Source organism: Passer montanus, unplaced genomic scaffold (assembly GCF_014805655.1).
Source record: "Passer montanus isolate IOZ18808 unplaced genomic scaffold, ASM1480565v1 scaffold73, whole genome shotgun sequence".
Taxonomy (NCBI): domain Eukaryota; kingdom Metazoa; phylum Chordata; class Aves; order Passeriformes; family Passeridae; genus Passer; species Passer montanus.
The window spans coordinates 1451379-1461952 of record NW_024372481.1 but is presented as its reverse complement, the minus strand read 5'-3'; the positions used below and the strand labels follow the sequence as shown (position 1 = coordinate 1461952).

The following is a 10574-nucleotide window of genomic DNA, read 5'->3' as shown; positions in this document are numbered from 1 at the left end:
AGAATGCACCGACAACAAAACGCGAAATACCTCAGACCAAATCTGGAAAGCACAAGTCTTGGTGTTTGGTAAAGACACGAGAATCAGTTTGTTGGGACGCTCCGGGTGCCAGTGGTTGCAGTGCCAGGGCCTTTATCAGCACCACCATGCCAGGGTCATCTCCGAAATCCCCGTGCCACGTTCCTGCCCCGCTCGGCACTCACGGCTTGTCCTTTCCAAGAGCAGGTGACACTTCACGGCACCGAGTCCTTCCCCTTCCCACTGCCTGGGGGTGTCCCCTGTATCAAAACTGAGCGTGGTCGACCTCATCCAGCCAGGAGGCCGGGCTGGCCGGGAAATCCGGGTACCCCCCACTGCTGCCGGTGGAGAGGTCGGAGCTTGGTCCATTCCCCGCCAGCACCCTCATGGGCTGGGGCACGCCTGCTCCGCTCTGTCCCATGATGGCCAAGGCGTTGTCTGGGTAAACCAAGCTGGAGATTAAGGGCTGGTGGCCTGGCAGTGCCTGCAGGGACGCCGGGGACGGGGGGATGCCGTAGGGGCTGGCGGGGCGCAGGTCGTGGTACTGGTCCTGAGCTGGCAGCCCGCTGTGCTCCAGGGCAAAGCTCCCGGTGGTGCCAGCCTGCCGCGCCAGCGCCGGCGACGCTTCGCTCAGGCCGCTGTAAATCCCGTTGGAATGGCTCATCTCGGACATGGAGGGCTCGTCTGCAAGGGAAAAGGAGAGGTTTTACTGGATGGTCACCCAGGAATTCCGGAAAACTCCGGGTATAAATAGATTAAAAGGATGGGAGCTGAGCAGTCACACTCTTCCATTTGTAATTCCTTATTATTCCCATCCTTGTTGATAAATCTTCATAGGCAGCCATGGGATTATTATTTTTTTTCCTCAGTACAAACATCTAATATGTCTTGTATTTTAAAAATATGCATGAAAAGTACATATTAAAATATAAAACTGTGATTTAAAAATAATTCTTTAGAGGGGAAGTGAATTGAATGCCTTTCCACCCTTTGTTTCTATTTGGTTTTGAGGTTTATTGAATTGGTTTGGTGTTTTGAATTTTGATATCACTTTTAGGAGTTACCTGAACCAATGTAAGATAAATTCCCCATTGCTCAGGAAAAGAGATATTAAATTAAGATATTTGTCTGCTCAGGAACAGGCTAATGAAAACACAGGAGCAGAGAATGTATTTGTATGGCTTAAAACACTCCTGAAAAATGAGCAATATTTTTAAAGTTCCCAGCAAAAATTGTTTGTGTTCGTTGGTGGCTTTCTGGGCAGTGAGATCTACTCTGTTGCCAGGGATACAAACCTGTTTGTGGCATCGAGCTCTCAATAATTGTTCGACATTTTTTAGTTATTATTTATAGACTATTCATATTTAATGAGCTGATACACAGTGTGCATAAACAGACTCGAAAATCAAATAGTTTTTAGGAGCACGGCAGAGGAGCTGAGATGAAAAAGTGTGTGTTTATAAGTCCACAGTCTGTGTAAATATACACAGAGGTTTACATTTCAGTTTCTCTCCCACTCCTAAAAATGATACAAAAATTTGGAGTGGAGCTGGGATTGTGTAGAACATGTTCCTGCAAATGTAACCCTGCCCGGGGCCCTGTCCCTGCCCCTGCAGGTCTGGAGAGTGCGGGGTGAGCTGCTCTTGGTCTGCTCTGGGTTTGTCACCAAAAAGGGGACAAAAAGGGGACACTGTGCTGCAGAAGCCGCCTAACAGGCAACAATTTCCTTTTTGCAGCACAGGAACAGCTCCCATAAGACTGCACAAATAAAACCATCCCTAAATAAGACTAAAAAAAAATATATTAAAGAAAAAAATCGCACTCTTTTTCCCATAGATACATTGTGGTTCTGGGCTTCCCGGTTTTTGCATAAGACTGCACAAATAAAACCATCCCTAAATAAGACTAAAAAAATATATGTTAAAGAAAAAAAATTGCACTCTTTTTCCCATAGAAACATTGAGGTTCTGGGCTTCCCGGTTTTTGTATTTCCGAGAAAAGGCCGTGTTTGAGCAGCGGCTCTGGCACCGCAGAGCCGAGCTTCCCCCGCCCTTCTCGGGCCCGGCTGCCCCTCGGTTCCTCCCCCGGTGAATCCCATCCCTTGCCGCTCTGCCCTTCTCCCGCTCGGTGTCACCCGCTGTTTATTGCCGCAAATTCCGACCGCGGCCCCGAGGGGCTGGCAGCAGCCGGGCCACGGCAGGAGGGCACAGCCCGAGCTCGCAAAGCCCGGCTGGGGCTGCGGGCACCGACCTGTGAAGGAAACCTCGGCGTCGCTGTCGGGCCCCTCCTCCTGGATGCTGTCCTTGTCGGACTTGGATGTCCCCCGGGATCGCTTCATGTTCCTGAAGTACTGCCCCCACCGCTGCCTCCCCGCGTCCTTCTTCAGCCTTTTCTCCTTGGCCCGGCGGTTCTGGAACCAGACCTGCGAGCGGGGCACGCCGGGGAGCTCGGGGCTGCGGGGCCGCCCCCCGCCCGCCGCGCTCCCCGGGCCCGGCCCGGCCCGGCCCGGCCCGGCCCGGCCCCGCTCTCACCTGCACCACCCGCATGTCCAGCCCCGTCTCCGACGAGAGCTGCTCCCGGACGTGCCGCGCCGGTTTGGGCGAGTTGTTATAAGCGTTTTTGAGCGTCTCCAGCTGCTTGGCCGTGATGGTGGTGCGGGGCCTCTTGGCCGTAGACTCAGCCTCTGCCGACACGGGGCGAGTTAGGGACCCCCGACCCTCCCCGGGCAGTCCCGGCACCCTCCCGCCCGCTGTGTAAGCCTGTCCCGGGGGGCAGCAGCCCCCCTGCTGCCCCGGGGGTGGAAGGGACGGGGCCAGGGGTACCTCTCTGCTTGGCCGTCTCGTAGTCCGCCTTGCAGACCAGCCTGCTGTCCTCCATGAGGTAGAACTCGTCGCCGGTGGCCAGCTGCCGCTTGCAGACGATGCAGGCGAAGCAGTGCAGGTGGTAAACGAAGTCCTGGGCCCGGCGCACCACCTGGGTCGGGGGGATGCCCTGCTGGCAGGCGGCACACTTCGTCCCGAAGCGCCTGAGCATGGGGGACAAGCGGCGGCCGCTGAGCCGGGCACGGTCCCCGCCGGGCACGGTCCCGGGCACGGTCCCCGCCGGGCACTGTCCCCGCCGGGCACGGTCCCGGGCACGGTCCAGGGCACGGTCCCGGGCGCGTTCCCCGCCGGGCCCGGCGCTGTCCGCGGTGCTGCTCCGGTGCCGCTGTCCCGGTGCTGAACCCCAAACGCGCCCGGGCCGCGACACCCGCCCGGCCCCGGCCGCCCCCCGACCCCTCCCCACGCACTTGAAGAAGTCTTCCTTGCAGTAGACGCCGTCCCCGCGGCTGAAGCACTTCTCGGCCAGCTGCGTCTGGCAGTCGGAGCATTTCAGGCACTTGCTGTGCCAGTGCCGGTCCAGGACTTTGAGGATGAACCTGTCCACGATGTGCTGGTTGCAGCCGGCGCACAGCGGGATCTCTGCGGGGAGGCAGCCCCCGTCAGCATCGGTGGCCCGGCCCGGCCCGGCCCGGCCCGGCCCGCCGCCCCGGGGCTGCCACCGACCGACAACGGACGCGGGGGTGGCCCGAGGAGCACCACGGAAAAAAGCATTATTCGTTCAAATTCGTTGTCACGGCATCGTGGAGAGCAGCGAACGCCCGAGCCGAGCACACTCCGGGAGAAGTGCCCGGGATAAACAAGAAGGGAAGTGATGGAAACGGAATCAACCCCCCGAGCGAGCCGCCGGCAAAGCTGTAATTATCACAGGCTCTTTTTCCTTTTCCTAAACTTCCAAAATCCACCTGCAAGCAACGGCAGGGTAGCCCGAACGGAGTGGGGAAAGAAACTACCAAAAATTACGAGAATTGCCCTGAATATAAAAACGCGGCAGTCTTGTCCCGTCCCCCTCTAGACATCGACAGAGATTACACAGAAAGAGATAAGGATACAGCTATGGAGAAATAGAGATATAAAAATAAACAGATACAGCAGACAGAGAACGAAATGTACAGATATATAGACATAAATATATAGATTTCAGTATAAAGGTATAGATAGAGATAAGCAGGTGAAAATATGGATATGAGGTACATAAATACAGATATATCGGTACAAATAGAGGCAGAGAGATGTATGACACAGCTGTACAGGAACAGATGGGTACGGACACGACAGTATTTCCATGTAAAGATATTCCATGTAGATATAGGCGCTGGATCGCCGTGCACAGGGGTGAGAGGTGGAGGTGATAATTGTTATCCTCAACAATTCACCGCGCCCAAAAAAACAACCCCAAGAGAGGCAGCGCTAAAGGCGGCGGCCCCGGCCGGGACGGAGCTCCGGCGGCGGGCACGGCAGCACGGCACAGCCCGGCACTGTCCCGGTCCGGCCCGCTCCGCGGCTCTTACGCTGCATGGCGATCCGCGGCAGCTCCGCTCCCTCAGGCGGGCCGCGGGCTCTGGCGCATCTTCCGCGGGGCGCGGAGCCTCCGCTCTCCCCCCGCCGGGAGCCCCCCCAAAACCCAGCGGCCGCCGTGCCCCGCTCTGGGAGCCGCGGATTTAATTCGCTAAAGCGGGTTATTTTTAGACGCCGGCCCCCGCCGCCGGTGCCGCTCTGAAGCGCCGGGCAGGGAGGGCACGGCGCTGTATTTAATCCCCCCCGCCCCCGGGGCCGGCGCTCATCCCCTCCCGCCGCCCCTTCCCGGCCGCGCTCGGCGGGAGGGACGCGGCCCCGGGGCCCGCAAAGGAGCCCCGACGGGGCCGGCGGCGGGCGGGGGCCGCGCCGGGGGAGGCAGCGAGCCGCAAACCCCGGGATTTGCCCCGGCACGGGTAAAGCACCCCACTGTTCGCCCCCCACCCCGGGACCGGCCCTCGGCCACGGTAAGCCACGCCGAGCCCTTCCCGCTGCCTCCGCGGCCCCGACGGAGCGCAGGACCGCGGGGCCGTGAACGAGCGTCGCGTCCTGCGGGAAAAAGGAGTTTGCGCGTCCCTCGTCCTACCGGGGGATCGATTTCGGCGATGTCGCCTCCGCCCCTGCGGAGCACGAGCAGCTCCCTGTTGCTCCGGGTCCAACGCGGGCCGCGGAGAGCCCACGGGGACAGCCAGGGGAAGGCGAACCGGGGAAGGACCGGGGGCACCGGCCCGCTCACGGCGGGTGCGGAGCCGCGCGGTCGGTCCCGCTCACGGTGACACCTCTGTCCCCGCACACCGGCGAGGCCCCCGCCCCGGCTCGTCGTTGATTCTCTTTTTTTAAGCCCCATCGACAGCTTTCGCTGTTGATAAGAACCGAGACGGCCCCGCTGCGGGACCGGACCCGCTGCCCCGAAGGCGGCTCGGGCTGCCCCGTTGAGCCCCGGTCACACCGGGCGAGCGCAGCCCGGTTCTCCCGCCCCGCCAGGGCTGGCCCCGTTCGTTCAACGGGACGAAATAACGTTTAAGAGAAGAATTAACGGAGTTTCTCTAAAGCGGGGGAAAAGCCGCGTGGGAGCCGGGCAGGGGGGCGCGGGGGGTCCCCGCAGTCGGAGGGAACCGTCGGGCACCGGGAGGTCCCCGTTCCGTCCCTGTCCTCGTTGAGCGGGGAGCGGCGGGACCCCGGGGCAGGAGCTGCCGCTCCGCCGGGCAGGGCAGAGCTCCGTGAGCGCCGCTTTTCCCCGGGATGGACGGGGACCTGAGCCGGCAGCGCACGGGGGGCAGCGAGGGGGGCTCTGAAATCGGGGACGAGGGAGAAGAGAGCGAGAGAGAGCGCGGGGCGGGCGGGATGGACCGGGACCCTTCCCCGCAGGCAGCCCCGACGCGGCCCCGACGGTGCCCCCGGGACACAGACGGAGCTCGGCCGGGCCCGGGGCTCCCAGAGCAGCCGCCGCTGCCTCCGCGGGGGGACGCGGGGATCTGCGCGCCTCCCCCTCACCTGGGCTCCGCGGGAAGGGGCAGAGCTCCGCTGCCTTCTCGGAACCGGCGCGGACCCGCTCCAGCAGCATCGCGGCCTCCGTGGGCGCCGTCCGAAGTGCGCGGGTGGCTGCGGAGGAGTGGCGGAGAGCGCGGAGGGGCGTCCCGCCGTCCCACGCGTGGCCGCGCCCGGCGCGGGGGCTCGGGCTGCGGCCCCCGTGAAGCCCCCGGCGGCCGCACGAAGGGGGTCGGGGGAGCCGCCGTCGGGGGGAGCCTCCGCCCGGGCCCGGCTGCCCGCCGGCCGCCCCCGAGCCCAGATTTCGTTTGTGCCCGCGGTGCGGGGCTCCCCCGACGCCGCCCGTGGGCAGCGGGGGGCTTTTCCCCCGCCGCTAATTAATTAAAAAACCAGAGAGGTAGCGGGTGCCTGACCCGCGGCCAGAAGCGTGCGGCGGCTGCGGGAGGTTAATTGCGCTAATTGAAGACGGGGCGGACACGGACGGAGTGTGCGTGTGCGGAACACGCGGGGCCGTGCGGGGTTTTTCCCCGGGGCCATGCGGGGTTTTTCCCCCGGGGCCGTGCGGGTTTTTCCCCCGGGGCCGTGCGGGTTTTTCCCCCGGGGCCGTGCGGGTTTTTTTCCCCGGACCGTGCAGGGTTTTCCCCCGGGGCCGTGCGGGGTTATCCCCGGGGCTGTGCGGGTTTTTTTTCCCCGGACCGTGCAGGGTTTTTCCCCGGGGCCGTGCGGGTTTTTTCCCCGGGGCCGTGCGGGTTTTTTTCCCCGGACCGTGCAGGGTTTTCCCCCGGGGCCGTGCGGGTTTTTCCCCCGGGGCCGTGCGGGTTTTTCCCCCGGGGCCGTGCGGGTTTTTCCCCCGGGGCCGTGCGGGTTTTTCCCCCGGGGCCGTGCGGGTTTTTCCCCCGGGGCCGTGCGGGTTTTTCCCCCGGGGCCGTGCGGGTTTTTCCCCCGGGGCCGTGCGGGTTTTTCCCCCGGGGCCGTGCGGGTTTTTCCCCCGGGGCCGTGCGGGTTTTTCCCCCGGGGCCGTGCGGGTTTTTTCCCCGGGGCCGTGCGGGTTTTTTCCCCGGGGCCGTGCGGGATTTTTCCTCCGGGGCCGTGCGGGTTTTTTCCCCGGGGCCGTGCGGGGTTATCCCCGGGGCTGTGCGGGTTTTTTTTCCCCGGACCGTGCAGGGTTTTTCCCCGGGGCCGTGCGGGTTTTTTCCCCGGGGCCGTGCGGGTTTTTTTCCCCGGACCGTGCAGGGTTTTCCCCCGGGGCCGTGCGGGTTTTTTCCCCGGGCTCTGGCCGTGCACACAGGTGCGGGGTGCGTGTTCCCCTGCCCGCAGCCGGTGCCTGTGTCCTGTCCCACGGCACCTCGGTTCCCGGGGCGCTGCCAGGGCCGTGTTTGTCCGGGGGAGCCCCAGCGTGTGCGCACCGCTTGCCGCAGGCAGCCGCGGCTGATAATTGTGGTTGTTACTGTGAGCCCGTTAATCCCCCGAATCCCTTTACCTCCTGCTCGCAGGGGATTACAAATTAATAAAAGCAGCTTAGGGGCGGGAGCCTCCAAACTCACATATGCTCCTGCCGACGGCGGCACCGGGACTTTCGCCCGCTCCTGGGGGCGGCCGTGGAGCCCCCGGCGAGCCCCGGACCCAGGCACCCACCCCAGAGCACCCTCCCCTCCTCCGGGCCCTGCGGGGCTGGCCCTGGATCGGGCCGGGGACAGGCTCCAGTGTGCGGGACAGCTCAGCCCTGTGAGGCTGGGAAAGGCAGGGACACACTCTGGGACCAGGGCTGGGGTCCCCAATAAAGCACCCAGGAACGCCAGGCGGGATTTGGGGTCCAGGTCCTGCCCGAGTGGGACCGGTACCGTGAGCAGTGACACCGGGTGGCACCAGCACCTCCCCAGGGCCGTGAACACCTTCTGGGGACAGCTGATCGCCCACACCGTCCCTTTTAAACTCGGTTTTAAAGTGGATTTTTAATCTGAGCCTCTAAGGAAGCACTTTGAGCAAACCCGTGTGTGGTGGTGCCCGTTCCTCCGGGCACAGGGCAGGGGTGGGGCAGCTGTGGCCGGGCAGGAGGGAGGGCAGGGGCTGGGACAGAGGGCAGGGGCTGTGCTCCATCAGGACAGAGCCAGGGCTGAGTCTCACTCAGGAGAGAGCCAGGGGATGTGTCACATTCAGAACAGAGCCAGGGGCTGTGACAGAGAGCAGGAGCTGTGCCCCACTCAGGACAGAGGGCAGGAGCTGTGTCCCACTCAGGACAGAGCCAGGGGATGTGACCCATCAGGACAGAGGGCAGGAGCTGTGTCCCACTCAGGAGAGAGAGCAGGGGATGTGTCACACTCAGGACAGAGCCAGGGGCTGTGTCCCATCAGGACCAGCAGTGGCACCTGCCAGCCCCCTGCTCTCTCACGCTGTGACATCCAGGACCCCCCAAAGGTTCTTGTGCTGATCTCTCCCTGCACCCCCTCACCCATCAGGACAGAGCCAGGGCTGTGTCACACTCAGGACAGAAGGCAGGGGCTGTGACAGAGGGCAGGGGATGTGACCCATCAGGACAGAGGGCAGGGGCTGTGTCCCACTCAGAGCCATGGGCTGTGTCCCACCAGGACAGAGCCAGGGGCTGTGTCCCACCAGGACCAGCAGTGGCACCTGCCAGCCCCCTGCTCTCTCACGCTGTGACATCCAGGACCCCCCAAAGGTTCTTGTGCTGATCTCTCCCTGCACCCCCTCCTGTGCCCTCCTGCTCAGGGCCAGCAGGCACCAGACCTGCCCATGGCCTCCCTCACTTGGGCTTCTGCCATTAATAAAAAAAAACCATTAATAAAAACCAACCCGCTCAAACATTTGTTTCTTCCTGGTTTATTTTCTCTTCCCTCGTTCAGATTCTTTAGCAGCTCCTGAGAAGTCTGAGCTTAAAAATACACCTCCCCAAGAGGATGGGTGTGGTTGATCATGGACACGTTCAGGAGCTGTCCTGGCAATAAAGTTCATCTCAAAACAATTTGCAAACACAGATAAAAAGCCCAAATGCATCCACTTTGCCCAAACGTTTGCAGTTTATTTTAAACAAGCACATTAATTTACAATTTAGTACAAAACAGTCACTTTTCCTTCCAAGAGAGGAATGAGACAGAAAAAAACCAACCCAACCAGAACAGACTTGGAAATGTCAAGTTATTGACTTCAAATAAATAGAACATTTAAATTACTGAAATGGTACTGTCACTATTTTTAACACCTCATGTGCAACACCACACCTGGGACCTTTGTTCCCATCCAGTTCTGTGCAGGAACAGCAGGGTGGGTGCACTGCTGGAAACAGAAAATTAGGAGTTCTCACAAATAACTTCATCAGGTTTCTTTAGCACTTGCAGCTTTTCTCTCTCCTGGTCCATTCTATTCCTTTTATTTTAATATTTCCTGTTTGAAAACATCCAAGAGCAAAGAAAGCTCCATGAATTACAAAGGGCCAAGAGGAAAGACCCAGGATGGTTCCTTCTGCCAGAACTCTGGAATTCTGAGGGTCCTGAGATTTCTTCCTCTGCTCACAGCAGCCCCAGAAAGCTGCTCCTCTGTGTGGAACTGTAGTGTTACTGTGAGAAACTTCAGCTACAAGCAGTGAATCTTTGCAGCTCAGCTATGTCATTCCAGCTGGAAGCTGCAGAGACACGTCAGAAATACTCAGTTTTGTGCACAACCAATGTTTGATTATGAAAAAATAACCCTGTGGAGTTTAGGTGCTTTTTTGTTGCCAGGCTTCAAACTTTCTAAACTTTTCTCTTTCTCCTCAGAGGAGGACACACCAATGGTATAAATCCAGGGAACTGGCCAGGCACTCCTTATTCCTTCTCGTGTAACAGAGGAGCCAGCAAACATTCAATTAAATTAAAAGTTGCAAATGTAGAATTGAAAGGAAAAGCCCTTTTATATAACATAATTAATCTGGAGAACTCACTGCCACGAGAAAACATTGAGGCCAAAACCTATTAGGATTAACTAAAGATTAGGTAATGGATAACTAGAACATGCTCAATTACATTGGATAGGATTATAAACTTCACTATCCAGGACGTGAATTATCCCCCCCAGCCAGGATCACTGCAACTCCTACTCCCAAGGATGATTTTGTAATGTTTTCATGATTTCTTCTCACTGCTGCTCTAAGTACCCACACTGAGCTCTAGAGGGAACTGGACATCCCAGAACAGAGCAGCTCTGGGTGGAAATACCAAGGGAAGTGTTAATTGCTCTCTTGTGATGGAGAAATTCAAGAGAAGAAACTCAGTATTTGTAATTTTCCAATCTGTTCTGCCACGGTAACACAAACCTTGCTGTCCTTCAGTAAAAACATTGTTTTCCTTTCCTAGAGTTCATCAGGATTGGTTTCCACCTGGATAATACCATAATTACTTAGCAATCAGCATCAGGCTGCTAATTGTGCCCCAAAACTCTCATCCTAGTGATGACACATGCACATCCTTGGCTGGAACGCACCAGAGAATGGATGAACGATTTGAACATTAAATGCTTCCTATTTTAAATATGTAAATAACATTTCAGAAAGTCACAGAGGTTTAGAATTGATTTAATCAAAAGAGAACTCATGTTTCCTGAAAAGAAACATCAGAATTCCTGCTTCTCCCAGTGAAGCAGCCAAGGTACCATTCAGCACTCAGGGAGGTGAAATCAGCTCGG

At 59.1% G+C, this 10574-nt stretch overlaps 1 protein-coding gene across 1 annotated transcript; it reads right to left on the bottom strand.

Moving 5' to 3' along the window:
- Positions 1-250: 250 nt before the first annotated feature.
- On the bottom strand, positions 251-6001 carry LHX3 (LIM homeobox 3). The gene is made up of 6 exons (XM_039730737.1): positions 5907-6001; positions 3308-3479; positions 2841-3043; positions 2550-2701; positions 2269-2440; positions 251-702 (listed from the first exon to the last, which is right to left on the bottom strand). Exons 1-6 carry the CDS (start codon positions 5974-5976, stop codon positions 284-286), a joined length of 1188 nt encoding a protein of 395 aa, XP_039586671.1. The 5' UTR covers positions 5977-6001; the 3' UTR covers positions 251-283.
- Positions 6002-10574: the final 4573 nt, after the last annotated feature.